Consider the following 26,298-nt stretch of genomic DNA (forward strand, 5'->3'; position numbering starts at 1 on the left):
TTATGTCATCCGCCATAGACCTGATACTGGGAATTGTACCGATGCACTGAGTCGTCTGCCCTTACCCATAACTGAGATAGAGACGCCTCAACCTGCAGATCTACTGTTAGTAATGGATGCTTTTGAGAGTGAAGGAACCCCTGTCACTGCTCAACAAGTTAGGATCTGGACCAGCCATGACCCTATTTTATCGGTTGTGAAACGGTGTGTACTCAGTGGTGATTGGTCTGTAATACCTATGGAGGTGTGTGAGGAGACCAAACCGTACAACCGTCGCAAGGATGAGCTGTCCATTCAGTCAGACTGTTTACTGTGGGGTAATCGTGTAATCATGCCTAAGAAAGGTAGAGAAAAATTTGTATGTGAACTTCAAAGCATTCATCCTGGTATTGTCCTGATGAAGTCCATTGCTAGGTCTCATATATGGTGGCCTGGAATTGAATCTGATCTGGAATCATGCGTGCATCAGTGCAATACTTGCATGCAGCGAAGTAAAGTACCAACGGAATCGCCGCTGAGTCTTTGGTCTTGGCCCTCCAAACCATGGTCGAGGATCCACATTGATTTTGCGGGCCCATTCCTAGGAAAGATGTTTTTTGTCGTAGTGGATGCATGTTCTAAGTGGATCGAGTGTGTTATTATGTCATCCAGCATGTCTACAGCTACCATTGAGAGCCTTTGTATCATGTTTGCTACTCATGGTTTGCCTGACATTGTTGTGAGCGACAACGGATTTTGCTTCACAAGTCTTGAGTTCCAGAAGTTCATGAAACTCAATGGCATCAGACATGTGAGATCAGCTCCATTCAAGCTTGCTTCTAATGGTCAAGCAGAGCGTGTCATTCAAACGATCAAACAAAGTATGAAACATGTAACTCAGGGCTCACTGCAGAGACGGTTGTCATGTATATTGCTCAGTTACAGGTCAAGACCTCACTCACTTACTGGGTTCCTCCTGCTGAACTACTGATGGAGAGAAATCGCAAGACCAGGCTTTCTCTTCTTCATCCTGATTTGAATGATCGTGCTGAAAACAGATGTCAAAGTCAGCAATGGTGTCATGTTGATCGTGTTGCCGTGTCACGTGACATCTCGGTCAACGATCCGGTTTATGTACTGAACTATGGTCAAGGTCCAAAGTGGATCGCCGCACTGTTACAGCCAAGGAGGGTAACAGAGTCTTTATTGTCGTGTTCAAGAATGGGCAAACATGCAGGAAACACCTTGACCAGGTTAAACTGCGGCACATGGATGAACTGGAACCGAGTGAGGAAAATACAGTCAGTGACCAACCAACCATTGTTCACTCATCAGAGGACTCTGCTGACATTACTGACTCTGAACCTTCAGTCTCTGATGTGGTCAGGACCACTCCCATCAGATCGGTTACTCAGCCCTCAGTCTCAACGGACTCAGAACACTTGCCCAGAGACAAAGTTGAACTGAGACGATCAACTCGTGAGAGGAAAGCCCCAGACCGTCTTAATTTGTAAAAAGACTGTTAAGATTTTAAAAGGGGGATGTTGTTATTTATTAATGCTTGGTGGTCACCAGACACCAGAGGGCGCCACGGTCGGAGGTCATTGGGCTATACGCATGTGGCATGTGTACTTGGTCACCTGCATATTAGCTCTGTGTCTTTGTCACGCTGGCACTCTTGGGCTGGAATAAAGATGGATCAGGTTGAACCATGGGCTAGACTTTACACTTCACATTGCCCATCTAAGGCCCATCTATCGCCCAACATGGACCTCTATCATCCATTTTGAGGAATAAGTGGAAACTAGGCCCAAAACATCGCTGAAAAAACAGGTGCCCAAATTTCGGCTCACTTGGCCGAACTGATTGGCCACACAAGGCCCATCCCAAGTTTTGGCACCCAGCATGCACTTCTCTGGGCTGATGCAAGGCCCAAAAGATCGCTGAGAAATAGTTGCTGTTACTGGGCGTAACAGAAGGAAATGGGCACTACGGACGGCATTTTGAAGATTGGAGGAAGGTGGAGGCAAGAAAAGCAGGAGCTAAAGAGTTGTGAGTTATTTAGAGAGTTATTTAAAGATAAGTCAACTCAGAATATTAGATTAGGATATATATTATATATTAGGTATTGTATAGGCATTTCTTTTTGAAAAGTGCTTTTATATATAGTGAAATTAATTACTGATATTGTTGGGGCCTATTAGACTGACTGGTATACAGTGCAGAGAGTACAGAGAGTACAGTGATTAGAGAGTAGAGAGATTAGTTTAATTTAGTGAAAGTAAACAAAAGTAATTATTGATAGTGATGGGGCCTATGCGTTCTCTGCCATTACTTGTAACTGCTCACACACTGGTTACTGAAAGGAACAATCGAAGAGGTGGCAGAGACACGCATAGACGGAGACGAAGACAGAGGAGGAGACCGTATAGCCAACGAAGGTACTTGGAAAAGCAATCTTACCTGAAGTTGTCTGAAAACGCGCGCCTTAGGAGGCTGCGATTCTGGAAGGAGGTCATCGATGAGATATGTCAACTCAACAAGGATGATCTGCAGCCTTCCAGCACCATCAGAACTGCACTGTCCGTTGAGGTGAAGGTTACTGCTGCCCTAGCCTTCTACGCATCAGGATCTTTTCAGGCTTCAGCTGGCGACATCTGCCATATCTCTCAGCACGCTACACACTGCTGCATTCGACAGGTGACTGAAGCCCTTTACACTCGCAGGATGGACTTTATAAACTTCCCAATGACCAGAGAGGCACAGACCGAGAGGGCTTTGGGTTTCTCGAGAATATCACACTTCCCCAAGGTACAGGGAGCAATAGACTGCACGCACATTGCCCTTAAAGAACGCAGAGGTGTTTCGTAACAGAAAGGGATTCCACTCCCTAAATGTGCAGCTTGTTGTCGACTACAATCAAACAATTTTAACAGTGAATGCTCCATTTCCTGGCAGCATCCATGATGTGCACATCCTACGTGAGAGTGCTGTCCCTGACCTGTTTGTCAATCAGCCAGAAGGTCACGGTTGGATGCTGGGGGATAAAGGATATGGCCTTGCCAGTTTGCCGATGACCCCTCTGCATAATCCTGTCACTGAAGCACAGAAACGGTATAATGAAAGTCACATAGCGACTCGCAACATCGTTGAACAGACAATTGGAGTCCTAAAGCAGTGCTCCAGATGCCTGGATCATTCCGGAGGCAGCCTCCAGTACCACCCTGACCAGGTCACTGAGTTTATTGTGGTGTGTTGTATGCTGCATAACCGAGCTATAAAGAGAGGAGAAGTAATGCCAGATCATGCTGCATGTCCACCTCCAGAAGGAGGGGAGACAGAAGAGGCAGCCGGTGAGGATGAAGAGGAGGAACAGGCGGGAGAGGTCGCGGGCGAGGACCTAGGGGAGCGCAATCAGCCTGGCGACCTAGCACCCCTCCCGAAGACCAGTCGCCAGGGGCAGTTACACGGCCCCTAAGCTTTTGTGTCAGCAGCTCATTTATGAACGCTTTGCATGAACTATCATTGTGGATATTCAAATGTTCAATTACAGTTAGGGTTAACCATTTGTGTGGAGTTTCATCATTTTTGTCTTGCCTGCAGTGGCCTGGCATCGGCATTAATGCTTAGTTTAAGTAAAGTTTAAGTAAAGTACGGCTATAATAAAAGACTGAACAAATAATGATGAACAACTGTAAATATGTTATATGAAAATGTTATCCTTAATGTAACTAAGATGTAACTATTGTTGAACTAAAGATTTTTTTTTATTGACACAACGAACGAATGAATTAATAAAAAAAAAATGAGTTAACAACAACCCCACCTCCCCCGCCACCAACCCACCCTTCCCCCAAACCCCAAACAACCATCAACAAAACGTTAACAAACAGCCATGAACAAAACACAATTTAACAATGAAAACACTCCCCCCTCCCTACCTGCGGCCACATTTCCCTCCAGGTCCTGTCCCACCCCGTGTTCGCACCCCACCCGCCCGTTTTGGTCTACGCAGACCGGCACGAACGCGTTGTGCAGTGTGTGACGGCAAGACTTCCTGCTGTGGTGGAGGTGACGGAATGGAAGCAGAAGCCTGAGGTTCCACTTCCGAGTCAGGAGGAACTGTGTCCTCCGTACTCGCTTGCGTGCTCAGGGTCTCGCTGCAAGCCGACACGACACCTTGGGGTGCAGCGCCGTGTGCAGCCAGCAACGCATGCTGTAGAGCATTGCGATGGTCTGCTCACGTATCGCCTCCCGTGCTATCTGGGTTTGCACAGAAGACCAGTTGGAGAAGTTCATGCTGAACTGGCTCCAGGTTGTGGAGAAACCCGCGAACCCCTGGATAAGGTCGCGACCGATTGTGACCATCTCCTTGCACAGGGATATCAAGCACTCTGTCTGCCCCTCCGAGGTAGGTGATTGTTAACCGCACTGACCCGACCTCTGTGGGGTCAGCGTGTGCAAAATGTTGCGCCTTGGCACACTGCTTGGTCCCGGTGCCTCATCCATCTCAATACAGATGACCGCACAAAAATGTTTCTTTCCTCCTCCTCCTCCTCCTGTTCTTCCTCCACACTAACTCTTGCCTCATGTTCCTCCTCTTCCTCCTGCGAGGTGGTTGATGCTGCAGGAGGAGTGTATGGCTCCACCGATACAACCTTATCAGGTTGACCTTAAAAAGATGAATGACATTTCTGAACAACTTATTAGGCATTAACGGTGATCATTAATAGTAAACATTACATATCAATATTTCTCAACCACCCATAACATAACAATACTTTTCAATACCCCATATGCACAAGGGTTCACCAGGACTGCCATGATATCATTCGTACATCAAGAGTACATCAAAAGTATATTGCATATTGCATTATAATTGCAGGACATTACATGCGTAACTAAGATAGATTTTTAAAATGTCTTTAATAATGTTTGATACATTGCACAGTTCCCATTACTCACGAGACTCAAGGGTGGGTTCGGCCACACCACGGGTCATGACCGAACTGTCAGGTCTTACTAAAGTGACCGCAAGCACCTTATATTCTGACAGCGGCTGTATATGAGCAGAGCCGCCACCCATCCTCCTCTGCTCGGCACGACTGATAGAAATCTTCTTCTGCAAATGATAAGAGAACATGGCATGGCATAAGCTAATGGACTTGGTAATAAACATTCAAGAATGACAGATTTAAATTCAATGACGGAGATGCAATGTTCAATTAGAAATTTGCATTGCATTGCATATGAACAATATTTCATAATATAAAATTCAACTTACTGTTAGGATGCATGAATTAATTCATAATTTAATGAATTAATACTATAAAGAAATGACATGCAAGATTCCAATTAAAACTTGCATGCATCATTAAAATATTACATATGTAACATTTAAAATATATACATGCAACTTACTTTGGCTGTTGCTAACAAGCTGTTCCACCTTTTCCAGCACTGGTCAGGTGTCCTTACTTCATTTGAGGCTGATGTCATGACATCGGCAATCTCCTGCCAGATTTTGCGACACGCAGGGGTGGAGATTTCCAATGCCCACCCCGTATCAAGTCGTCCCTTGCAAGAGGAAATTAACGCAATAGTAAGGAGGGACATTAGCTTAGCTTGGATGATGTGGAATCTGTATGGATGGAGTGGAATACTTAACGGCAGAAAACGCTAGTGGGAGTTGTGTACAGACCACCAAACAGTAGTAGTGAGGTTGGGGACAGCATCAAACAAGAAATTAGGGATATGTGCAATAAAGGTACAGCAGTTATCATGAGCGACATTAATCTACATAAAGATTGGGCTAACCAAACTGGTAGCAATATGGTGCAGGAGGATTTCCTGGAGTGTATTAGGGATGGTTTTCTAGACCAATATGTCAAGGAACCAACTAGGGGGCTGGCCATCCTAGACTGGGTGATGTGTAATGAGAAAGGACTAATTAGCAATCTTGTTGTGCGAGGCCCCTTGGGGAAGAGTGACCATAATATGGTAGAATTCTTTAATTAAGATGGAGAGTGACGCAGTTAATTCAGAGACCAGGGACCTGAACTTAAGGAAAGGTAACTTCGATGGTTTGAGGCGTGAATTGGCTAGAATAGACTGGCAAATGATACATAAAGGGTTGATGGTGGATAGGCAATGGCAAACATTTAAAGATCACATGGATGAACTTCAACAATTGTACATCCCTGTCTGGAGTAGAAATAAAACGGGGAAGGTGGCTCAACCGTGGCTAACAAAGGAAATTAAGGATAGTGTTAAATCCAAGGAAGAGGCATATAAATTGGCGAGAAAAAGCATCAAACCTGAGGATTGGGAGAAATTTAGAATTCAGCAGAGGAGGACAAAGGGTTTAATTAGGAGGGGGAAAATAGAGTATGAGAGGAAGCTTGCAGGGAACATAAAAACTGACTGCAAAAGCTTCAATAGATATGTGAAGTGGAAAAGATTAGTGAAGACAAACGTAGATCCCTTGCAGTCAGATTCAGGTGAATTTATAATGGGGAACAAAGAAATGGCGGACCAGTTAAACAAATACTTTATTTCTGTCTTCACGAAGGAAGACACAAATAACCTTCCGGAGATACTAGGGGACCGAGGGGCTAGTGAGAAGGAGAAACTGAAGGAAATCCTTATTAGACGGGAAATTATGTTAGGGAAATTGATGTGATTGAAGGCCGATAAATCCCCGGGGCCTGAAAGTCTGCATCCCAGAGTACTTAAGGAAGTGGCCCTAGAGATAGTGGATGCATTGGTGATCATTTTGCAACAGTCTATCGACTCTGGATCAGTTCCTATGAACTGGAGGGTAGCTAATGTAACACCACTTTTAAAAAAGGAGGAAGATAGAAAACGGGTAATTATAGACCGGTTAGCCTGACATCAGTAGTGGGGAAAATGTTGGAATAAATTTATTAAACATGAAATAGCAGCGCATTTGGAAAGCAGTGACATAATCGGTCCAAGTCAGCATGGATTTATGAAAGGGAAATCATGCTTGACAAATCTTCTGGAATTTTTCTAGTAACTAGTAGAGTGGACAAGGGAGAACCAGTGGATGTGGTGTATTTGGACTTTCAAAAGGTTTTTGACAAGGTCCCACACAAGAGATTGGTATACAAAATTAAAGCACATGGTATTGGGGGTAATGTACTGACGTGGATAGAGAACTGGTTGGCAGGCAGGAAGCAGAGAGTCGGGATAAACGGGTCCTTTTCAGAATGGCAGGCAGTGACTAGTGGGGTGCCGCAGGGCTCAGTGCTGGGACCCCAGCTATTTACAATATACATTAATGATTTAGATAAAGGAATTGAGTGTAATATCTCCAAGTTTACAGATGACACTAAACTGGGTGATGGTGTGAGCTGTGAGGAGGACGCTAAGAGGCTGCAGGGTGACTTGGACAGGTTAGGTGAGTGGGCAAATGCATGGCAGATGCAGTATAATGTGGATAAATGTGAGGTTATCCACTTTGGGGGCAAAAACACGAAGGCAGAATATTGTCTGAATGGCGGCAGATTAGAAAAAGGGGAGGTGCAACAAGACTTGGGTGTCATGGTACATCAGTCATTGAAAGTTGGCATGCAGTTACAGCAGGCGGTGAAGAAGGCAAATGGCATGTTGGCCTTCATAGCTAGGGGATTTGAGTATAGGAGCAGGGAGGTCTTCCTGCAGTTGTACAGGGCCTTGGTGAGGCCTCACCTGGAATATTGTGTTCAGTTTTGGTCTCCTAATCTGAGGAAGGATGTTCTTGCTATTGAGGGAGTGCAGTGAAGGTTCACCAAACTGATTCCCGGGATGGCTGGACTGACATATGAGGAGAGACTGGATCGACTGGGCCTTTATTCTCTGGCGTTTAGAAGAATGAGAGGGGATCTCATAGAAACACATAAAATTCTGACGGACTGGACAGGTTAGATGCAGGAAGAATGTTCCCGATGTTGGGGAAGTCCAGAACCAGGGGACGCAGTCTAAGGATAAGGGGTAAGCCATTTAGGACTGAGATAATGAGAAACTTCTTCACTCAGAGAGTTGTTAACCTGTGGAATTCCCTGCCGCAGAGAGTTGTTGAGGCCAGTTCGTTGAATATATTCAAGAGGGAGTTAGATATGGCCCTTACGGCTAAAGGGATCAAGAGGTATGGAGTGAAAGCAGGAAAGGGATACTGAGGTGAATGATCAATCATGATCTTATTGAATGGTGTTGCAGGCCCAAAGGGCTGAATCACCTACTCCTGCACCTATTTTCTATGTTTCTATGTCCCATCTGCCCCATACAATATTTACCAGAGCCTCGTTGGCCTCCTCGCTGAAGGGTTTCGCCCTCTTCCTCTCACTCTCACCCTCCATTTTAAAGTATAAGTATATATAGTACACTATTAGAATTTCAAAAATATTTTCAATAATTTCAGTGTAATAAAACACTGTAAAGTAAAATAATATAAATTATTTTTTACTCCAAAGAACTATTTTCAGGATCGCTACACTCCAACCAGCCCAACAGATCTCCTCTTCCTCTCTGCCTTCCTTCACTTGCTCTGTTTGCACTCTCCCTCCCTGTGCCTTCTGAGCATGTGTGGTGACCCCTGACCTCTCAAAACGTGGCAAAGAAACTCAACCAAAAAAAAAATCCCACACATGCACAGAATAGCGTTGCTAGGGAAGCTTTTTTTTTACTTCTGTTTTCGGTGCGCGATCATGAGCTCACCGAAAAATCACATCGCCCATTTGACATCACTGAGGTAAGGCCGAGTGGTGGTGATCAGCAAGGCCGAGATGTCCCACATCACTGGAACAAGGCCCATTTTTTGGGACCTTTGCCACCTAGGGGAAAGTCTAGCCCTAGTCTCAGAATAAGGAGCCGCCCATTTAAAACTGAGATAAGGAGAAATTTCTTCTCTCAGAGGGTTGTAAATCTGCGGAATTCTCTCCCCCAGGGAGCTGTGGAGGCTGGGACATTGAATATATTTAAGGTGGCGATAGACAGATTTTTGAGCAATAATGGAGTAAAGGGTTATGGGGAGTGGGCAGGGAAGTGGAGCTGAGCCCATGATCAGATCAGCCATGATCTTATTGAATGGTGGAGCAGTTTTGAGGGGCCGTATGACTGACTCCTGCTCCTATTTCTTATTTTCTTATGTTCTTAAAAGGCAAGCTGAGGGCGAGGCATGAATTCAAAACGTGATTAATATCTGGAGTGGTCTGTGGGGCGGGCACTGGAAACATGGAGACAGTGTTGTGGATTATAGAATGAACTAGCTGGGTTGAATGGTCTCACTCTTCCATAGTAACAGTGGCATAGACCAGTTGACCCGAATGGCCTGTGTCTGTGCTGTAGATTCTACGTATGTGATATTGATCTTTGTGCTCACTGTGTTATTGATCTGTTGCAGGCCAAGCCCCTCCACTTCCACCCAGACCAAAGGACTTGAAGCATGTACCTGCTTATTTGGAAGTGGTTGATTTGATCCCCACTCAAGGGCGGAGACATCAGGCATTGTCAGCAGCCCACCTTCAGCCCCAGGCCCCTCCAGACTCTCAGCCCCCTCCCTTGCCCGATAGAAGTAAGTGAATTTAGTGACTGAGGCACTCAATGTAGGAATAGGTGGCTGACAATTGTAACAACATTTTTTTAGTACTGGGAAGATATGAAATTCAATCAGGTGAGTAAATGTACCAGCACTATTGAGAGTTGCAGACAACTTCACAAAGAGCGATATGGGTGATAACTTTCCATTCTAAGCAGAAGGAAGAGAATCAGTTGGACGTGTAGCATGCACAGAAACACTTGAGTCTCTGGCAAAATCACTGAGAAAAGGCAAGGGTAGACTTTGTGTTTGCTCAATATGGCCTCTAGCATCAGGCATCTGAACACTCAGAAATGAGTGACTTGAAATTGTCAGTGTAGATCAGGTGGGGTCTTTGTGCCCAGAAATTGGACCCCCCAAAATCGCACACAACAGGAACCAATTTGTCTTCCTGTCAAAGCATTTGGAGAAATGTGAGTTAATGTGAGTGAGTAGGCTCAGATTTCAAAAACGCAGGTCCTGCTAGACTACTCTTGGGAATTCTTTGAAGAAATACAGTGAATGTGCCTCATATGGATTTTCAAAATGTACTACATCAAAGATTTATAACATGGATAGTATTAATGGGAATGTGGGCACACGGAAAGGGCAATGGTTGAAGGACAACGGGAGAAGGAATTGCGTTGTGCTCTTCATCTTATCAATGACAATTCATTTGTTTTGATGTTATCTTGATAAAGCAGCAATCTCCCGATGAATGCAGCAATCTCCCGGTGAGTGCAGGGATCTCCCGGTGAATGCAGGGATCTCCCGGTGAATGCAGGGATTTCCCAGTGAATGCAGCAATCTCCCGGTGAATGCAGCAATCTCCCGGTGAATGCAGCAATCTCCCGGTGAATGCAGGGATCTCCCGGTGAATGCAGGGATCTCCCGGTGAATGTAGCAATCTCCCGGTGGATGCAGCGATCTGCCGGTGAATGCAGGAATCTCCCGGTGAATGCAGGGATCTCCCGGTGAATGTAGCGATCTCCTGGTGGATGCAGCGATCTCCCAGTGAATGCAGGGATCTCCCGGTGAATGCAGGAATCTCCCGGTGAATGTAGGAATCTCCCGATGAATGCAGGGATCTCCTAGTGAATGTAGGAATCTCCCGGTGAATGTAGAGATCTCCCGGTGAATGCAGGGATCTCCCGGTGAATGTAGCGATCTCCTGGTGGATGCAGCGATCTCCTTGTGAATGCAGGGATCTCCCGGTGAATGCAGGAATCTCCCGGTGAATGTAGGAATCTCCCGATGAATGCAGGGATCTCCTGGTGAATGTAGGAATCTCCCGGTGAATGTAGCGATCTCCCGGTGAATGCAGGGATCTCCCGGTGAATGCAGCAATCTCCCGGTGAATGTAGGAATCTCCCAATTAATGCAGGGATCTCCTGGTGAATGTAGGAATCTCCCGGTGAATGTAGAGATCTCCCAGTGAATGCAGGGATCTCCCGGTGAATGCAGCAATCTCCCGGTGAATGTAGGAATCTCCCGATGAATGCAGGGATCTCCTGGTGAATGTAGGAATCTCCCGGTGAATGTAGCGATCTCCCGGTGAATGCAGGGATCTCCCGGTGAATGCAGCAATCTCCCGATGAATGTAGGAATCTCCCGGTGAATGTTGGAATCTCCTGGCTGTTCTACTGATCATGAGAAATGTGTGCTATGTTTTGCAGAGGTGGATAAGTGGCTTCCTCCTATGTGCCCATCATGTATGGAAACCATTTGCATTTTATACGCCCAAGATCAATATCTTTTGAAGCCAGATATCTGGGCCCCTGGGCTGCTGAGCTGTGTGCTCTCTCCATGGTCGAATTGGCTTGTCCAGTTCCATTTTGCTCAGTGCCTCACCTGTGACAACCCAGGCAGCGGAGGTATGTTCTATTTGCATGGTTTGGTGAGAGTATTGGCAGTGGCGTAAAGTCCCAGGACAGTATGGTGAGGCGCGGATAATGGAATAACTCACTTATTTCATAATTTTCTGGGTCTTTTATGGTGAAAACTACCCAATGCATTAGATGCACCAGTTCAATGGCCCAAAACTGCAAGAAATTTGGGGCCAATGCTGGACCTATACAAGTAATTGGCTGTCATAATTAGAATCCAGCTGTTTTTGCTTTACTTTCGAAGGATGTTCGAAAGAGGGTACAGTAAACAGTGATTAAGATCATGCCAGGGATTAGAGGCTTTAGTTGTGAGGGGGTCCAGAGAAAGTGAAAAGGTGTTCGAATAGAGGTGTTAAAAACTATCAGGGTTTCACTGCATGATGAGTCTTTAGTTAGGAAACAATACACATCAAACCATCACCAACAAACCAAAAGGATAGATTTAGAGAAATATTTTTTGCAAATTGCTGTTAGGACATGGAATTAAACTTTTAGAAGCAGTGGGTGGATGCAGAATTTAACAACTTTATTATGGAAAGTAGATAAATATTTGAATGAGAAACATTTAAGGTGGTCAGGGAAAAGTCAGGGGAATGTCCAGTGCACTCTCTGCCACAGTCCAGCCAATTCGCTTCACGCCACTAAATGTCAAGTGGAGTCAATCAAATTGTTGGTGTTGTGGTATTAATGAAGGTGGCGACCTGCGGAGGAAGTTGAATGGTGTTGTGCAGTCATCAGTCATGGCTGAAGTTGTTTGCAAACACTTCCATCCTGTTTCATGCAGGCAGGGAGCACTCCAGCCGGAGCATTCGATGCTCCTGCTCCCTTCAGTGTTTCTACCAAGTGATATTCTACATGGAGGACAACTGATTGATCACAGGGAGGGGGCAGTGATTGGCAAGAGATGTCTTTGTCCTTGTTGGTGAGGGCTTCCAGGGCCCCTCTCACCCAACTGCCACTGTGACCCTCTCTGGTGGCTCTGACCTGCCAATATCTAACAATGCCTCACGGCTTTCCTGATGTGCACACCTTTGGCTGAGACACCGGACTGAGTAAGGACATCAGAGAACCAATTGTGTTTTATAGCAATTTGACCTGTTCAATTGCATTCACTTTTACAAGTTGCCATGGTGGATTTGAATCATCACCTGTGGGCTGTTCACTAATGTACCTGCTTCTTCTGAAAGTGAGTGTGTTTACTGGCTCCAAGATTGGAACCGATGCATTCTCACTCACGGCGTGGCGTTATCTGAGCTGCAGCAGCATCAATATCTTTCTGTCCTTCTTTCCAGCATTTCTGAAACATGAAAAGGAAGAGTTAAAGGGAACCATCAACGTGGTGTTGGTGAACTTGGGGAAGCTGGTCGATATCAAGAATGGTAAAGATTAAAATTCATTAAGATTCACTGCTCCTGTAGTCACGATCCCAGAGTGCACAGTCACATGATGCAGTATTAATATTTCCTGTCTTTGTGTGGGGTGGGGTTCTGAGAAACAAGCTGCTGACAATGGAAATATTTTGGGAAGCCCAGTGTGGATCTGATTGAAGTTTTCGGTGGGTTGTAAATGGGCCAGCAGGTTGCTTCCATGTGTGGTGAGAAGCCGTTCCTCTCCACACTGCAGCCTCTGGGTACCTCGTCCCAATTCCTTGCTCCAGCAGCTTAGCACCCCAAATCCCGGCTCGGTGAGGCTTGAATCTGAAGGTGGTTGGGCCTCCAACACTCTGCTGCTTTGCCAACTTTAGCAACAATTTGGGCAGAAGTTAACAATCTCCCCACAGATTTCTCACTGCAGTTTGGTGACAACACCAGCTTCATGGGTCACGAACTGAGCCGAATAGCACTCGCGGGGCGGACATCAAAGAACATCAGAAATAGGAACAGGAGTCGCCCATTCGGCCCCTCGAGCCTGCTCCACCATTTAATAAGATCATGGCTGATCTGATCATGGACTCAGCTCCACTTCCCTGCCCACTCCCTATAACCCTTCACTTCCTTATCGCTCAAAAATCTGTCTATCTCCGCCTTAAATATATTCAATGACCCACCCTCCACAGCTCTCTGGGGCAGAGAATTCCACAGATTTACAATCCTCTTAGAGAAGAAATTTCTCCTCATCTCAGTTTCAAATAGGCGGCCCCTTATTCTGAGACTATGTCCCCTAGTTTTAGTTTCCCCTATGAGTGGAAATATCCTCTCTGCATCCACCTTGTCAAGCCCCCTCATTATCTTATATGTTTCGATAAGATCACCCCTCATTCTTCTGAACTCCAATGAGTATAGGTCCAACCTACTCAACCTAGCTTCATAAGACAACCCCCTCATCTCTGGAATCAACCTAGTGAACCTTCTCTGTACAGCCTCCGATGCAAGTATATCCTTCCTTAAATACGGAGACCAAAACTGTACGCAGTACTCCAGGTGTGGCCTCACCAATACCCTGTACAGTTGTAGCAGGACTTCTCTGCTTTTATATTCTATCCCACTTGCAATAAAGGCCAACATTCCATTTGCCTTCCTGATATCTTGCTGTACCTGCATACTAACTTTTTGTGTTTCATGCACAAGGACCTCTAGGTCGCTCTGTACTGCAGCACTTGGCAATTTTTCTCCATTTAAATTATAATTTGCTTTTCTATTCCTTGTGCCAAAGTGGATAACCTCACATTTTCCCACATTATACCCCATCCACCAAATGTTTGCCCACTCACTTAGCCTGTCTATATCCCTTTACAGATTTTTTGTGTCCTCCTCACAATTTACTTTCCCACCCATCTTTGTATCATCAGCAAATCTGGCTACATTACACTCTGTCCCTTCATCCAAATCATTAATATAGATTGTAAATAGTTGAGGCCCCAGCACCGATCCCTGCGGCAACCCACTAGTTTTGTTTGCCAAATGGAAAATTACCCATTGATCCCAACTCTCTGTTTTCTGTCAGTTAGCCAATCCTCTATCCATGCTAATATATTACCTCCAACCCCGTGAACTTTTATCTTGTGCAGTAACCTTTTATGTGGCACCTTATCGAATGCCTTCTGGAAATCCAAATACACCACATCCACTGGTTCCCCCTTATCCACACTCCTCGTTACATCCTCAAAGAAATCCAGCAAATTTGTCAAACATGATTTCCCTTTCATAAAACCACGCTGACTCTGCTTGATTGAATTATGCTTTTCCAAATGTCCCACTACTGCTTCCTTAATAATGGACTCCAGCATTTTCCCAACGACAGATGTTAGCCTAACTGGTCTATAGTTTCCTGCTTTCGGTCTGCCTCCTTTTTTAACTATGGACATTACATTTGCGGTTTTCCAATCTGCTGGGACCTCTCCAGAATGTAGGGAATTTTGGCAGATTACAACCAGTACATCCACTATCTCTGCAGCCACTTCTCTTAAGACCCTAGGTTGCAAGCCATCAGGCCCAGGGGACTTGTCCGCCTTTAGTCCCATTATTTTACCGCGTACTACTTCTTTAGTGATAGTGATTGTATTAAGTTCCTCCCTCCCTATAGCCCCTTGATTATCCATTATTGGGATGTTTTTAGTGTCTTCTACTGTGAAGACCGATACAAAATATTTGTTCAACATTTCTGCCATTTTCCTATTCTCCATTATTAATTCCCCGGTTTCATCCTCTAGGGAACCAATATTTACTTTAGTCACTCTTTTCCTTTTTATGTACCTGTAGAAACTCTTACTATCTGTTTTTATATTCTATGCTTGTTTACTTTCATAATCTATCTTCCCTCTCTATTTTTTTTAGTTGTTCTATGCCAGCTGCTGCTGCCTGTGTGATGCTCCCACAGGTCAGGTCAGGAAGGTGTGCTTAAACGGGAGGCTGGGAGCGCCCCACACCTGCCATGTTTGGCTGACTCACCAGTCGGCCCGGCTTCTTGCTCTGTTGCATGGTCCGTCCACCTTCCTGTACTCTGGTACTCTGATTTGGTGCTGGGCTGTGGTCTCAGCACCACGCGGCCCAGTGGGGGTCATCAGAGGCCCAACAGAGTGCGCAATGACCCTCCGCTTTAACCGAAGGGGGGAGGGGGCATTGAAATGTGCCAATCACACCCCAGTATTGCCCTGGTAACTGCAATTTCACAGCTGGGGCGGGACCTCCACGCTGGATACCGAGTCGGATACCGCCCCCAATCGGGGATCTGTGGAATTTCTTCCCCATAGTTTTTAATTCCAGATTTATTTAATTAACTGAATTTAAATTCCCCAGCTGCCATAGTGGGATTTGAACTTGTGTTTCCAGATAATTATTCCAGGCCTCAGTAACATCACCAATGTGTTACCTTACCCTGTATATTCCAAGAATATAATTCATAACGACACAACCAAGTGTCCACAGCTAATGGGTATAAATTACACTTCATTGCACCTGTTTTACGAGGCTCTATTTCAGGGATGAATGCTGCAAGGAAGCCAGAAAAACACCCGACCGGAAATTGGGTTGGCTGTTTCACAGATGTTCGGGTGGTTGCTTAAAATGGGCATTAGGCTCCTCATTTGCATATGGAAAGGGCCGAATACCTGTTTTAGTCCCTCTCAGGGAAATTGAGCCATGTCCGTCTAGACAATACATCTACCTACCCAGTTAGTCTAGACCATAAATCTACCTACCCGGCCAGTCTAGACCATTAATCTACCTACCCAGTCAGTCTAGACCATTAATCTACCTACCCAGTTAGTCTAGACCATAAATCTACCTACCCGGCCAGTCTAGACCATTAATCTACCTACCCAGCCAGTCTAGACCATTAATCTACCTACCCGGCCAGTCTAGACCATAAATCTACCTACCCAGTCAGTCTAGACCATAAATCTACATACCCGGCCAGTCTAGACCATTAATCTACCTACCCAGTCAGTCTAGACCATAAATCTACATACCCGGCCAGTCTAGACCATTAATCTACCTACCCAGTCAGTCTAGACCATAAATCTACATACCCAGTCAGTCTAGACCATAAATCTACCTACCCAGTCAGTCTAGACCATTAATCTACCTATCCTGTCAGTCTAGACCATTAATCTACCTACCCAGTTAGTCTAGACCATAAATCTACCTACCCGGCCAGTCTAGACCATTAATCTACCTATCCAGTTAGTCTAGACCATAAATCTACCTACCCAGTCAGTCTAGACCATAAATCTACCTACCCAGTCAGTCTAGACCATAAATCTACCTACCCAGTCAGTCTAGACCATTAATCTACCTACCCAGTTAGTCGAGACCATAAATCTACCTACCCTGCCAGTCTAGACCATTAGTCTACCTACCCAGTCAGTCTAGACCATTAATCTACCTACCCGGCCAGTCTAGACCATTAATCTACCTACCCGGCCAGTCTAGACCATAAATCTACATACCCAGTCAGTCTAGACCATTAATCTACCTATCCAGTCAGTCTAGACCATAAATCTACATACCCGGCCAGTCTAGACCATTAATCTACCTACCCAGTCAGTCTAGACCATAAATCTACATACCCGGCCAGTCTAGACCATTAATCTACCTACCCAGCCAGTCTAGACCATTAATCTACCTACCCGGCCAGTCTAGACCATAAATCTACATACCCAGTCAGTCTAGACCATTAATCTACATACCCAGTCAGTCTAGACCATAAATCTACATACCCAGTCAGTCTAGACCATTAATCGACCTACCCAGTCAGTCTAGACCATAAATCTACATACCCAGTCAGTCTAGACCATTAATCTACCTACCCAGTCAGTCTAGACCATAAATCTACATACCCAGTCAGTCTAGATCATTAATCGACCTACCCAGTCAGTCTAGACCATAAATCTACATACCCAGTCAGTCTAGACCATAAATCTACATACCCAGTCAGTCTAGACCATTAATCTACATACCCGGCCAGTCTAGACCATTAACCTACCTACCCAGTCAGCCTAGACCATTAATCTACCTACCCGGCCAGTCTAGACCATTAATCTACCTACCCAGTCAGTCTAGACCATTAATCTACCTACCCAGTCAGTCTAGATCATTAATCTACATACCCGGCCAGTCTAGACCATTAATCGACCTACCCAGTCAGTCTAGACCATTAATCTACCTACCCAGTCAGTCTAAGAACATAATAACATAAGAAATAGGAGCAGGAGTAATCATACGGCCCTTGAGTCTGCTCCACCATTCAATAAGATCATGGCTGCATGTCTACATGAACTCCAGTTTCACGTCCCATCCACACATCCCTTGGTTACCTTTGTGTCCAAAAATCTCAGCCTTGAATATACTCAATAACTGAGCATCCACAATCCTCTGGGGTAGAGAATTCTAAAGATCCATAATCCTCAGAGTGAAGAAATTCCTCCTTATCTCAGTCTTTACAGCAGGTGGTTAAGAAAGCAAATGGCATGTTGGCCTTCATAGCGAGGGGATTTGAGTACAGGGGCAGAGAGGTGTTACTACAGTTGTACAGGGCCTTGGTGAGGCCACACCTGGAGTACTGTGTACAGTTTTGGTCTCCTAACTTGAGGAAGGACATTCTTGCTATTGAGGGAGTGCAGCGAAGGTTCACCAGACTGATTCCTGGGATGGCGGGACTGACATATCAAGAAAGACTGGATCAACTGGGCTTGTATTCACTGGTGTTCAGAAGAATGAGAGGGGATCTCATAGAAACGTTTAAAATTCTGATGGGTTTAGACAGGTTAGATGCAGGAAAAATGTTCCGAATGTTGGGTAAGTCCAGAACCAGGGTCACAGTCTAAGGATAAGGGGTAAGCCATTTAGGACCGAGATGAGGAGAAACGTCTTCACCCAGAGAGTGATAAACCTGTGGAATTCTCTACCACAGAAAGTTGTTAAGGCCAATTCACTAAATATATTCAAAAAGGAGTTAGATGTAGTCCTTACTACTAGGAGGATCAAGGGGTATGGCGAGAAAGCAGGAATGGGGTACTGAAGTTGCATGTTCAGCCATGAACTCATTGAATGGCGGTGCAGGCTCAGAGGGCCGAATGGCCTACTCCTGCACCTATTTTCTATGTTTCTATGTTTAAATGGCCGACCCCTTATTCTGGGACTGTGACCCCTGGTTCTAGACTCCCCAGACCGGGGAAACATCCTCCCAGCATCTACCCTGTCAAGCCCTGTAAGAATTTAATGTGGGGAAATGTGAAATTATCCACTTTAGTAGGAAGTATGGAAAAGCGTATTATTTGTTAAAAGGTGAGAGACTCACATCCCTCTCATCCCTGGAATCAGTCTGGTGAACCTTTACAGCACCGCCTCTAAGGCAAGTGTATCCTTCCTTCAGTAAGGAGACTAAAACTGTGCACAGTACTCCCGGTGTGATCTCACCAAAACCCTGTATAATTGCAGCAAGACTTCCTTACACGTATACTCCAACCCACTTACAATAAAGATCAACATGCCATTTGCCTTCCTAATTGCTTGCTGTACCTGCATGTTAACTTTCTGTGATTCGTGTACAAGGTCACCCAAATCCCTCTTAATACAACATTTATGAGTCTCTCACCTTTTAACAAATAATACGCTTTTCCATACTTCCTACTAAAGTGGATAATTTCACATTTCCCCACATTAAACTCCATCTGCCACCTTCTTGCCCAATCACTTAACCACCAGTCTATATCCCTTTGTAGGCCTTGCATCCTCCTCACAGCTTACTTTACCACCTAGCTTTGCATCCTCAGCAAATTTACATACAATACACTTGATCCCCTCATCTATGTCAATGGTATAGATTCTGAATAGCTGGGGCCCCAGCACTGATCCTTGCGGCACTCCACAAGTTACAGACAACCCGAAAATGACTCATTTTATTTATACAGGCTCCAGTTACAGACCCAGGCAACGGCCCAGGACTAGAAACATAGAAACATAGAAACATAGAAAATAGGTGCAGGAGTAGGCCATTCGGCCCTTCTAGCCTGCACCGCCATTCAATGAGTTCATGGCTGAACATTCAACTTCAGTACCCCATTCCTGCTTTCTCGCCATACCCCTTGATCCCCCTAGCAGTAAGGACCTCATCTAACTCCTTTTTGAATATATTTAGTGAATTGGCCTCAACAACTTTCTGTGGTAGAGAATTCCACAGGTTCACCACTCTCTGGGTGAAGAAGTTCCTCCGCATCTCGGTCCTAAATGGCTTACCCCTTATCCTTAGACTGTGACCCCTGGTTCTGGACTTCCCCAACATTGGGAACATTCTTCCTGCATCTAACCTGTCTAACCCCGTCAGAATTTTATATGTTTCTATGAGGTCCCCTCTCATTCTTCTGAACTCCAGTGAATACAAGCCCAGTTGATCCAGTCTTTCTTGATAGGTCAGTCCCGCCATCCCAGGAATCAGTCTGGTGAACCTGCGCTGCACTCCCTCAATAGCAAGAATGTCCTTCCTCAGGTTAGGAGACCAAAACTGTACACAATACTCCAGGTGTGGCCTCACCAATGCCCTGTACAACTGTAGCAACACCTCCCTGCCCCTGTACTCAAATCCCCTTGCTATGAAGGCCAACATGCCATTTGCTTTCTTAACCGCCTGCTGCACCTGCATGCCAACCTTCAATGACTGATGTACCATGACACCCAGGTCTCTTTGCACCTCCCCTTTTCCTAATCTGTCACCATTCAGATAATAGTCTGTCTCTCTGTTTTTACCACCAAAGTGGATAACCTCACATTTATCCACATTATACTTCATCTGCCATGCATTTGCCCACTCACCTAACCTATCCAAGTCGCTCTGCAGCCTCACAGCATCCTCCTCGCAGCTCACACTGCCACCCAACTTAGTGTCATCCGCAAATTTGGAGATACTACATTTAATCCCCTCATCTAAATCATTAATGTACAGTGTAAACAGCTGGGACCCCAGCACAGAACCTTGCGGTACCCCACTAGTCACTGCCTGCCATTCTGAAAAGTACCCATTTACTCCTACTCTTTGCTTCCTGTCTGACAACCAGTTCTCAATCCATGTCAGTACACTACCCCCAATCCCATGTGCTCTAACTTTGCACATCAATCTCTTGTGTGGGACCTTGTCGAACGCCTTCTGAAAGTCCAAATATACCACATCAACTTTCTCCCAGCTCCCAGCTCCTGCCCCAGCCCCGGGCACATTCTGGGATGAATGCCTATCACAGCAAGGCCTCTGCCCTGTCCCAGCTCCCAGTCCCAGCTCCCAGTCCCTGGCGCAGTCCTGGGGCACACTGTGGGGTGGAACGCCTATCACAAGAGGGCCTCTGCCCCATTTCCCTTTTCAGTACACCTGGGAACTGAGCCTTCATCGAGACCAACAAAGAGTAAAATCGACTCCACGTTTTTTATCTTAACTATGTAAAAATCCAAATTTCATTTTAAAGCACCAAACTCCCAGTTACCTAATTTGATATATAAGGTTCTCCACTGTTCAGTTAAGCTGATGCAGAGTATAGTTTTCTTGCTAACCTTTGAGCTGTAAAGGAAACGCAGCATGAAATATGTGTATATTTGCAGTCTAAGGCTGGTGTGGAACATACTCAGATCTTGCTTGTTGTTTACTGCAATGTTCTAGCGTCTAATGTTTTGGTTTGCAGTGAAGCCACAGACGTGTGCTCCAGTGTACTGCCAGAGTTGCTCCGCAGCCATGTCCACTCTCAGCAAGGTGCAGGACTCGCACGCCATGGTGAGTAGGAGCCACCTGTATGGGCTGGTTGGACGTAGTCATTGTGTAAGAGACGGAATGTGGCAGGGAGATGGCCACCAGGATGTAACATTAGAAAGGATAAACAAGGTGCACAAAGGATTGAGAGAGACAGATAGCACTAAGAAATAGTACAGTATTAGGTGGGGTCAGACTAAGAGAGAAGATAAGAAGGTCTAGGGTAACTTTACAGTGCATGTGTGTGAATACAACCAATAAGGTTGGTGAGCTGCCAGAGCAAATAGACACATGGGAACATGATGTTGTGGTGATAACAGAGACCTGGCCCAAAAAAGGACAGGATTAGGTAAAAATATTCCTGGATATTGGGTGTCAAGGAAAGATATGGAAGGAAATAAAATAGGTGGGGAGGCAGTATTGATTAAGAAGGTATTGCAGTGCTGGAGAGAAAGGAAGTCTTGTAATGTTCAAGGACAGAATCTCTTTGGTTAGAGTTGAGAAACAATAGAGATGCCATTATACTACTGGGTGTATTCTATAGGCTGATAACTAGTGGGAAGGATATAGAGGAGCAAATTTGCAGGGAAATTACAGAGAGGTGCAAGAATATAGAGTGGTGATAATGGGGGACTTGAACTATCTGAATATAGACTGGGATAGTAATGTAAAGGGCAGAGAGGGGAAGAATTTCTGAAGTGTGTTCAGGAGAACTTTCTTCATCAGTATGTTTGCGGCCCAACGAGGAAGGAGGCATTGCTGGATCTGTTCTGGGGAATGAGGTGGGTCAGTTGGAGCAAATGTCAGTAGGGGAACATTTTGGGAACAGCGATCATAGTATCATAAGCTTTAGACTAGCCATGGAAAAAGACAGGGAGCAATCTAAAGTAAAAATACTTAATTGGAGGAAAGCTAATTTCAGTGGGTTGAGGGTACATTGGAATCAAAGATTGACAGACAAAACTGTAATCGAACAATGGGCTGCCTTTAAAGAGGAGATGGTTTTGTACAGTCGAGGTACATCCCTCGAGGGGGGGGACAGGTAGGTCAACCAAAGCCAGAGCTCCCTGGATGATGACAGAGAGAGAGAATAAGGTGAAGCAGAAAAAGAGGGTGTATGATCCAATCCTCTGGACCTGATGGCTTGCATCCTAGGGTCTTAAGAGAAGTAGCGGCAGGGATTGTGGATGCATTGGTTGTAATTTACCAAAATTCCCTGGATTCTGGGGAGTCCCTGCAGATTGGAAAACTGCAAATGTAATGCCCCTATTTAAAAAAGGAGGCAGACAAAAAGCAGGAAACTATAGACCAGTTAGCCTAACATCTGTGGTTGGAAAAATGTTGGTGTTTATTTTTAAAGAAGCAGTAGCAGGACATTTGGAAAAGCAAAATTCGGTCAGGCAGAGTCAGCATGGATTTATGAAGGGGAAGTCATGTTTGTCAAATTTGCTGGAATTCTTTGAGGATGTAATGAACAGGGTGGATAAAGGGGAACCAGTGGATGTGGTGTATTTGAACTTCCAGAAGGCATTTGACAAGGTGTCACTTAAAAGGTTACTGCACAAGATAAAAGTTCACGGGGTTGGGGGTAATATATTAGAATGGATAGAGGATTGACTAACTAACGGAGAACAGAGAGTCAGGATAAATGGTTCATTCTCCGGTTGGCAATCAGTAACTAGTGGGGTGCCGCAGGGATCAGTGCTGGGACCCCAACTATTTACAATCTATATTAACGACTTGGAAGAAGGGACTGAGTGTAATGTCGCCAAGTTTGCTGACGATACAAAGATGAGAGGAAAAGCAATGTGTGAGGAGGACACAAAAAATCTGCAAAAGGACATAGATAGGCTAAGTGAGTGGGCAAAAAATTTGGCAGATGGAGTGTGAGGTCATGCACTTTGTCAGAAAAAAATCAAAGAGCAAGTTATTTAAAAGGAGAAAGATTGCAAAGTGCCGCAGTACAGCGGGACCTGGGGGTACTTGTGCATGAAACACAAAAGGATAGTATGCAGGTACAGCAAGTGATCAAGAAGGCAAATGGAATCTTGGCCTTTATTGCAAAGGGGATGGATTATAAAAGCAGGGAAGTCTTATTACAGCTATATAAGGTATTGGTGAGGCCACACCTGGAGTACTGTGTGCAGTTTTGGTTTCCATATTTACGAAAGGATATACTTGCTTTGGAGGCAGTTCAGGGAAGGTTCACTCGGTTGATTCCGGAGATGAGGGGTTGACTTATGAGGAAAGGTTGAGGTTGGGTCTCTACTCATTGGAATTCAGAAGAATGAAAGGTGATCTTATCGAAACGTATCAGATTATGAGGGGGCTCGACAAGGTGGATGCAGAGGGGATGTTTCCACTGATAGGGGAGACTAGAACTAGGGGGCATGGTCTTAGAATAAGGGGCCGCCCATTTAAAACTGAGATGAGGAGAAATTTATTTTCTCAGAGGGTTGTAAATCTGTGGAATTTGCTGCCTCAGAGAGCTGTGGAAGCTGGGACATTGAATAAATTTAAGACAGAAATAGACCGTTTCTTGAACGATCAGAGGATAAGGGGTTATGGGGAGCAGACGGGGAAGTGGATCTGAGTCTATGATCAGATCAGCTATGATCTTATTGAATGGCAGAGCAGGCTCGAGGGGCTGATAGATGTCAGTTGAGAATATAGCTGAGAATCAGGCTGAATATAGAAAGTTCAAAGGGGGAAGTGAAAAAGGAAATGAGGGGCAAAGAGAGAGTATGAGAATAGAATGGCAGCTAACATAAAATGGAATCCAAAAGTCTTCTATCGGCATATAAATAGTGAATGGGTAGTAAGGGGAGAGGTGGGGCTGATTTGGGACCAAAAAGGAGAACCACGCATGGAGGCAGAGGGCATGGCTGAGTAGTAAATGGATACTCTACACCTATATTTACCAAGGAAGAAGATGCTGTCAAAGTCAAAGTGAAAGAAGAAGTAGCGGATTTATTGGATGGGAAAAAAATTGACAAGGAGGAGATACTAGAAAGGCTGGCTGTACTTAAAGTAGATAAGTCACCAGGACCGAATGGGATACATCCTCGGACACTGAGGGAAGTAAAGGTGGAAATTGCGGAGGTACTGGCCATAATCTTCCAATCCTCCTTGGATACGGGTCTGGTGCTAGAGGACTGGAGAATTGCAAATGTTACATCCTTGTTCAAAAAAGGGTGTAAGGATAAACTCAGCAAGTACAGGCCAGTCAGTTTAAAAACATTGTTCATGCAGCGAGTGGTGAGGATCTGGAATTCACTGTCAGAAAGGGCGGTGAAGGCAGATTCAATCGTGGCTTTCAAAAGGGAATTGGATAAATACCTGAAGGAAAAAGATGTGCAGGGCTGCAGGGAAAGGGTGGGGAGTGGGACTGGCTTAGGTGCTCTTGCAGGGGCTCGACGGGCCGAATGGCCTGCTCTGTGCTGTAACCATTTTATGATTCTAAGGGATAGATTTTCTGCTTGTTTTCGCCCCGGAGAGGTGGCAATGGTGGCGGACAGCTCTTCCAGGTGGGCAGCCAGCTTCTAGCGCCCCGCCGGGGGTGTTGGCGCCGGTAAGGCGGGCTACGGAGTTATACCACACGGGGGGAGATGAGCTGTCTGCAACGCTCCCACCCGGGCTGTCGCGCTCTGCACCTCCCCCTGCTGGGACCGCCTGTCAAAGTGGGCAGTCCAACTGGAGCGGCTGCAGTGAGCTATAAATAATGTCGAGCTGAGGTATGTGTGATCTTTATTTTATTTATTTTGCGATTTATGTTGTGGTGGCATGGGCTACATATTGGGAATGTTTTTATCCTCCCCAGGCCTCTCTCAGAGAGCCTGAGGCCGGCTGTTTAGCTCAGGATTTTTGCTTGCTCAGCCGGCCTAGTGCACTAAGAGAGATGTGTAACGCCTCCCTCAGCTCTCCGCCCCACACTCACAGCCCAACTGACCAATTTTCCTGGCTGAGGCGCAAACTGTTCCCGGGTGCAAACTTTACCGCCTGTCCCCATTACTGCCCCGAAATGAGCAAAGCCCAAAATCCTGCCCCAAGTCATTCTTTAAAAAAAAATCTTTGAACACTTACCAACTTTCCCACTGCCATCAAGGTCTCTGCTTATCTACACTTTTCAAAATCGTGTCATTTGTACGACATTAGTCCTCCTTCACACTTCTCCACATTGAACTCCATCTGCCACACTCCTGCCCATTTCACCATCCTTTCCGTCATACTGAAGCCAAGAACTATCCTCATCATGAGCTACTACTTTGCCAAGTTTTGTATTATCAGCAAACTTTATAATGCTGCGCCATACACCCGAGTCTAGGTTGCTTATAAATATTGCAAAAGAATAATGTACCTAAAACTGACCCTTGGGGAAGACCACAGCAAACCACCTTCCTGTCTGACCCATCTGCATCAACGACCCTCCCTCCATCATAAGGTCAGAAGTGGGGATGTTCGCTGGTGACTGCACAGTGTTCAGTTCCATTCGCAACTCCTCAGATAATGAAGCAATCCGTGCCCACATGCAGTAAGGCCTGGACAACATTTAGGTTTGGGTTGATAAGTGGCAAGTGACATTTGTGCCACACAAGTGCCAGGCAATGACCATCTCCAACAAGCGAGAGTCTAACCACTGCCCCTTGACATTCAATGGCATTACCATCGTCGAATCCCCCACCATCAACATCCTGGGGGTCACCATTGACCAGAAACTTAACTAGACCAGACACATAAATACTGGGGCTACAAGAGCAGGTCAGAGGCTGGGTATTCTGCAGTGAGTGTCTCACCTCCTGACTCCCCAAAGCCTTTCCACCATCTACAAGGCACAAGTCAGGAGTGTGATGGAATACTCTCCACTTGCCTGGATGAGTGCAGCTCCAACAACACTCAAGAAGCTCGACACCATCCAGGACAAAGCAGCCGCTCGATCGACACGCTACCCACCACCTTCAACACTCACTCCCTCCACCACCGGCACCCCCTGGCTGCAGTGTGCACCATCTACAAGATGCACTGCAGCAACTCACCAAGGCTTCTTCGGCAGCACCTCCCAAACCCGTGACCTCTACCGCCTAGAAGGACAAGGGCAGCAGGTCCATGGGAACACCACCACCTCCACGTTCCCCTCCCAGTCACACACCATCCCGACTGGGAAATATATCGGCCGTTCCTTCATCGTCGCTG

General features: G+C 45.6%; 1 protein-coding gene across 1 annotated transcript in view; it reads left to right on the forward strand.

Moving 5' to 3' along the window:
• LOC139230552 (circularly permutated Ras protein 1-like) overlaps positions 1 to 26,298 on the forward strand; it is a 189,922-nt gene that overhangs the window by 33,585 nt on the left and 130,039 nt on the right. Inside the window, exons 4-6 of the mRNA XM_070862386.1 lie at positions 9,383 to 9,553; positions 12,735 to 12,821; positions 21,044 to 21,132. Coding sequence (XP_070718487.1) covers positions 9,383 to 9,553; positions 12,735 to 12,821; positions 21,044 to 21,132 — 347 coding nt within the window. The remainder of the gene's footprint in view (positions 1 to 9,382; positions 9,554 to 12,734; positions 12,822 to 21,043; positions 21,133 to 26,298) is intronic.

The sequence above is a fragment of the Pristiophorus japonicus genome, chromosome 19, assembly GCF_044704955.1.
Source record: "Pristiophorus japonicus isolate sPriJap1 chromosome 19, sPriJap1.hap1, whole genome shotgun sequence".
In the NCBI taxonomy this organism is placed as follows: Eukaryota; Metazoa; Chordata; class Chondrichthyes; family Pristiophoridae; genus Pristiophorus; species Pristiophorus japonicus.